Below are 6,432 nucleotides of genomic sequence, written 5' to 3' on the forward strand. Positions count from 1 at the left end.
AAAAAAAAAAAAAAAAAAAAAACCAGACCTACATGAAAATGAAAATGCAGCATATCAGAATTTGTGGGATAAAGCTAAATAGTGCTATGCAGATTATCTGTAGCACTAGTACGTACATCAGAAAACAGGAAAAGCTGTCCTCAAGTCCATAATCTAAGCTCTTATCTCAAGAACCAAGAGAAAGAAAAAATGAAGCCAAAGCAAGCAGAAGGAAGGACATTTGAAGAGCAGAAATCAATGACACTGAAAACAGAAATCAAACAATAGAGAAAGTTAATGAAACCTAGCTGGTTCTTTGAAAGATTAATAAAACTGATGATCTCTAGCAAGGCTGATAAAAAGAACATAAATTATCAATATCAGGAATGAAATGGGATGTCACCACAGACCCTACAAATATCGAAAGGAATACTGCAAACAATTCTATACTTAAAAGTTTGACAACTTACACAAAATGAATTCCTTGCAAAACACAAATTACTACAACTCATCCAATATCAAATAGCTAATTTGGGTTTCCCTGTAACTATTAAGGGAATAGAATTTGTAATTTAAAAACCCTAAAAAGTGTCCAGGCATGGTGGCTCTTACCTGTAATCCCAGGACTTTGGGAGGCTGAGGTGGGAGAATTGCTTGAGGCCAGGAGTTCAAGAACAGCCTGGGCTACGTAGCAGGATCCCATCTCTAATTAAATTTTCAGATATAAAAAATTATTTCTAAAAAGGAAAAAAAATTCCTTCCCAAAATATATCTGGGCCCAGGTGATTTCACTGGAGAATTCTATCTACCAAATGTTGAAAAATGAATTAACACCAATTCTACACAGTCTCTTCTAGAAAATGGAAGAGGAGATCACACTTCCCAATCAATTTTATAAAGCTTGTGTTACCCAGATACCAAACCTAAAGACAGTACCAAAAAGGAAAAATACAGGCCGGGCATGGTAGCTCACGCCTGTAATCCCAGCTACTTGGGAGGCTGAGGCAGGAGAATCACTTGAAACTGGAAGGCAGAGGTTGCGATGAGCTGGGAGCATCCCACTGTGCTCCAGCCTGCGAGAGAGTGAGACTCCTCAAAAAAATAAAAAAGAAAGAAAATTTTTACAGACCAGTATCCCTTATAGATGTAAAATCCTTAGGAAAATACTGGGAAATAGAGTTTAGTAATATATAGAAATAATTATACACTGTGACAAAGTGGGATTTATTGCGGGATGGAAGGCTGGGTCAATATTTGACAATCAATGTAATCCATCAAATTAACACTAATGAAGAAAAATCACAGGATCAGTTTGATTGATGAAGAAAAAGCATTTTGTAGAACTCAACACCTGGTGATAAAAACGCTCAGAAAAATAAGGATAGCAGGAAACTTCCTCCATGTAATAAAGAGCATCTATTTAGTACAAAAAATCCTGTCACTAACATTTTTTTTTTTTTTTTTTTTTGAGACGGAGTTTCACTCTTGTTACCCAGGCTGGAGTGCAATGGCGCGATCTCGGCTCATCGCAACCTCCGCCTCCTGGGTTCAGGCAATTCTCCTGCCTCAGCCTCCTGAGTAGCTGGGATTACAGGCACGCACCACCATGCCCAGCTAATTTTTTGTATTTTTAGTAGAGACGGGGTTTCACCATGTTGACCAGGATGGTCTCGATCTCTTGACCTCGTGATCCACCCGCCTTGGCCTCCCAAAGTGCTGGGATTACAGGCGTGAGCCACCGCGCCCGGCCCTAACATTTAATAGTGAAAGGTTACATGCTTTCTGCCAGAGATCAGGAACAAGCCAAATATGTCTGTTGTCACTATTCTTATTCAGTGTAATATCGGAAGTTCTAGCTAATCCAATAAGACGAGAAAAGGAAATAAAAGACATGCAGAGCCAGGTGCAGTGGCTCATGCCTGTAATCCCAGCATTTTGGGAGGCCGAGGTGGGCAGATCACAAGGTCAAGAGATCAAGACCATCCTGGCTAACATATGAAACCCCATCTCTACTAAAATATAAAAATTAGCTGGCATGGGTGCGATCCTGTAGTCCTAGCTACTCTGGAGGCTGAGGCAGGAGAATTGCTTGAAGCCGGGAGGCAGAGGTTGCAGTAAGCCGAGATTATGCCATCCAGCCTGATGTTTGGCGACAGAACAAGACTGTCTCAAAACAAACAAACAAACAAACAAAAAATATAGATTGGAAAGGAAGAAATAAAATTCCATTTGCAGATGACATGATAGCCTTCAGTGGGTGAATAAAGTGTGACCCCTTTGCACCACAGAATGTCACTTGGCAATAAAAATAAGTGACAAACTGGATGAATCACTGGATAATTTTGCTGCAAAAGTGAACCCTAGCTAATTTTTGTGTTTTTAGTAGAGACGGGGTTTCACCGTGTTGGCCAGGATGGTCTCGATCTCTTAACCTCATGATCCTCCAGCCTCGGCCTCCCAAAATGCTGGGATTACGGGCGTGAGCCCATTATTTTTTGTAAAGATGAGGTCTTACTATGTTACCCAGGCTGGTCTTGAACTCCTGGGCTCAAATGATCCTCCCATATGCTGGGATGACAGGTGTGAGCCACTGTGCCTGGCCTGGAACATTCTTCAAATGGTAAAATTACAGAAATGGAGATGGTTAGTGGTTTCCAGGGGCTGGAGAGGGTGTTGGGAGTGGGAGGGAAGTGTCTGTGGCCATCAAAAGGCAATGGAGGGGCCCTGGTGGTGGTGGAAATGTCCTGTATCTTGACTTTATTGGAGGAAACTGGGTGCAATGTGCATGGAATTTCTCTGTGTTGTTTCTTGCAACTGCACATGAATCTACAATTACTTCAAAATAAAAAGCTTAATTTTAAAATGCTCTGGGCAGTGTATTCACAGGGTGTTTACCCCGTGCACTGGAGGTTCCTGCTGCAGTCTCCACAGAGAAGCACATTCGATTGCCGAAAGAGCTGTTGCTGCCTCTCGGGCTGTTAGGATGCTGGTCTCCAGTGTGTCTTTAGGGGAGGGAGGAAATAGTGAGGCGGTGGTCTGTTAGGCAGATGTGCTTCTTGGTGATGGAATCCTGGAATCCTGCTGAATGCTCTGAAGGATTTTTTTTCTTTTCTTTTTTTTTTGTTTTTTTCAGCTTACCCCAGCAAGGCGTCTTGTCCGTAAGATCTAGGCGAAGCAGGGAGAGAATGTTAACTGAGCAGGATCTTGCTGAGGTCTGGCTGGCCACAGATGGTCCTTGTGAGCTTGCATCTGGTGCAGCTACTTTTCCAGGATTTGGGATCTGTAGGGACCTCCACATTTGTGACCTTGTTAAGGCCCTGCTGCTGCTACTGCAGTTGCAGACCTGGAAGTCGCCATGGCTTGGCACATGTGTTTTGCTTACACCGAGGCCTGGTGTTGGGCCAGCCTCTGCGCCATCATGTTGCCAGCAGTTCAGCATGGAGGGGAGTAGAGAGATGGGCACACAAGCTTCCACGTGCCTTTGCTGGCCTCGCCCAGAGCTTCGCATTAGTTAGGATAATCTTATGCGCCTACCCACAGGGAGCTCCCGGAATAGGGGGGAGTGTATATGGCCATGACCACCCCCAGGGCATGGATCAGGAGGTATGTGCAGAATGAGGGCTGGGGGCCTGCTAGCCATGTGCTTCCTCCTCCCATTTCCAGTTTCCAGGAAGGCCACCCTCAGTGCCCTGCTCGTGTCTCCTGCATCTGGAGATGTTTGGCTTGGAAGAGGAAGGGGTGGGGGAGGCTGGTCCATGCCCAAGCATGGTGCAATCTGTTGGCATCCCTTCCCTCTCTTGATTTCAGAGAAGTTGATGACGCCTGAGATGTTTTCAGAAATCCTCTGTGATGATCTGGATTTGAACCCGCTGACGTTTGTGCCAGCCATCGCCTCTGCCATCAGACAGCAGATCGAGTCCTACCCCACAGACAGCATCCTGGAGGACCAGTCAGACCAGCGCGTCATCATCAAGGTGGGTGACTTCTTACCCAGCACTGGAGCCTTCCTGGTCCTCGGGGTGGGTGTTATTATGGGGCACTGAGGGTATACCAAGGCCTCAGCAAAAGCCCCTCTTTGGGTTCTGTGTCCTCTAGAAAGTCACAGCGCCTGGCTCTGCTCCCTGCAATACCCCAGGAAGGGCACAGGCTGACTTCTCTTAGTAAAGTGCTATATTCTGGACACATTCAGGGGGTGCCTCTGAGGCGCTGCCAGGCTCTGAGCAAAGCCCAGACGTATAGAGGAGGTGAAGGCAGCTGATTGGCTGGGCGAGGCTCAGTGCTCCAGGGTGGCCCAGTAACCCAATAAGATGCTGCCTTAGCGGCCATATTACAGGTGAAGCGGTGGGCACATGGAGAGCTGAGATCACCTGCTGAAGTCACAGAGTGACCAGCTGAGAAGTGGCAGGGCTGGTAATTGGGCGCAGGCCTGCCTCCTGCAGAGCCTGCAGCATAATCCTTGCTGAGCTGAGCCACCACTGCTGGACTGTGTCTTGAGGGTGAGGGGAGCCTTGAAAACAGGAGGATATGAGAAGTAGGTGAGATTGGCACACATGATGACCCTAAAAAGGTCAGGGGTTTGGTTTGATTTGATGCTGTGCCTTTGGTTTCAATTTTAGAAAAACATTGATGTATAAAAATAAAAGCCATGTTACAAAGGGTTCCTGAAAATAGTCTTTGGAGTGGAAGAGCCTTGGGAGGAGGAATGCCTCTGCCCCGTCCGCCAGATGGAGCCTGGGCCTGCTACATCCCATTGTGTTTCTCTGTGATACTTTACAAAGATTTTGGAAAATAAGGTCGGGAAATCACCAGCAACTTCCCCAAGCAGAGAACAACTACATATCTTTATTTATTTACTTACTTATTTGTTTATAGACAGAGTCTCACTCTGTCGCCCAGGCTGGAGTGCAGTGGTGCCATCTTGACGTACTCCAGCCTCCCCCTTCCAGGTTCAAGCAGTTCTCCTGTCTCAGCCTCCCAAGTAGCTGGGAGTACGGTTCCTGCCACCATGCCCAGCTAATTTTTATATTTTTAGTAGAGATGGGGGTTTCACCATATTGGTCAGTCTGATCTCAAACTCCTGACCTCAGGTGATCCACCCAGCTCGGCCTCCCAAAGTGCTGGGATTACAGGCATGAGGCACTGTGCCTGGCCTAAATACTTTGTTTTCTTGATTAGTATTTTAAAATTGTGATAACATAAAATTTACCATTTTAACCACTTCAGTGTAAATTCAGCGGCAGTATATTCACATCCGTCGCTGTGTAGTCATCACCACCATCCGTCTCCAGAATTCTATCATGTAAAACCAACTCCCCATTTCCCTTCCCCCAGTCCCTGGCAAGCACCATTCTGCTGTCTCTATGAATTTGACTACTCGAGGTGCCTCATATACAGTCCCTAAGGGAATCATGCAGTATTTGTCCTTTTGTGACTGGCTTATTTCACTTAGCAGAGTGTCTTCAAGGTTCATTTATGTTGTACCATGTCAGGATGTCCTTCCCTTTTAAAAATGTGTGTATTTTTAGACAGAGTCTTATTCTGTTGCCCAGGCTGAAGTGCAGTGTCACAGTTACGGCTCATTGCGACCTCTGCCTCCTGGGCTCAAGGAATCCTCCCAGTTCAGCCTCCTGAGTAGCTGGGAAGCTAGGACTAGAGGCACATTCCACCATGCTCCACTAATTCTTTGTGTTTTTTTGTGGAGATGGGATTTTGCCATGTTGCCTAGGCTTGTCTCAAACTCCTGGGCTCAAGCTGTCTGCCCACCTCAGCCTCCCAAAGTGCTGGGATTACAAGCGTGAGCCACTGTGCCCAGCCTCCTTTCTTGTGAAGGCTGAATAATATTCCATTGTATGGCTCTATTACATTTTTATTTATTCATCCCTAAAGGATAAACACTTGGGTTGCTTCCACATTTGGCTATTGTGAACCATGCTGCTGTGAACTTGGGTGTGCAAGTATCTATTGGCATCCCTGCTTTCATTCATTCATTCATTTACATGGAGGCTCGCTCTGTTGCCCAGGCTCACTGCAACCTTTGTCTCCCAGGTTCAAGTGATCTCCTGCTTCAGCTTCCCGAATAGCTGATTACAGGCTCCCGCCACCACACCCAGCTAATTTTTTGGGATTTTTAATAGAGATGGTGCTTCACCATGTTGGCCAGGCTGGTCTCAGACTCTGCCTCAGCCTCCCAAACTCAAATGATGCTCCCGCCTGGGCCTCCAAAGTTCTGGGATTATAGGCATGAGCCCCCACGCCTGGCTTCTGGTTCATTTCTTTTGGGTGTATACTCAGAGATGGAATCCCTGGATCGTAGGATAATTCTGTGTTTAGGTTCTTGAGGAACCACTATACTGCTTTTCTCATTGGCTGTACCCGTTTATATTCCTACCAGCAAAGCACAAGATTCCAGTTTCACCTGATCCTCACTGATACTTCTTGGTTTTGTTTTGTTTT

General features: G+C 46.0%; 1 protein-coding gene across 2 annotated transcripts in view; it reads left to right on the forward strand.

Annotated features, from left to right (window-relative positions):
* Positions 1-6,432, forward strand: part of SMARCB1 (SWI/SNF related, matrix associated, actin dependent regulator of chromatin, subfamily b, member 1) — a 44,020-nt gene that overhangs the window by 21,877 nt on the left and 15,711 nt on the right. For both annotated transcript variants that reach the window (XM_017498092.1, XM_017498091.2), the window contains exon 6: positions 3,787-3,953. In XM_017498092.1, coding sequence (XP_017353581.1) covers positions 3,787-3,953 — 167 coding nt within the window. The remainder of the gene's footprint in view (positions 1-3,786; positions 3,954-6,432) is intronic.

The sequence above is a fragment of the Cebus imitator genome, unplaced genomic scaffold (genome assembly GCF_001604975.1).
Source record: "Cebus imitator isolate Cc_AM_T3 unplaced genomic scaffold, Cebus_imitator-1.0 Scaffold237, whole genome shotgun sequence".
Lineage (NCBI taxonomy): Eukaryota > Metazoa > Chordata > Mammalia > Primates > Cebidae > Cebus > Cebus imitator.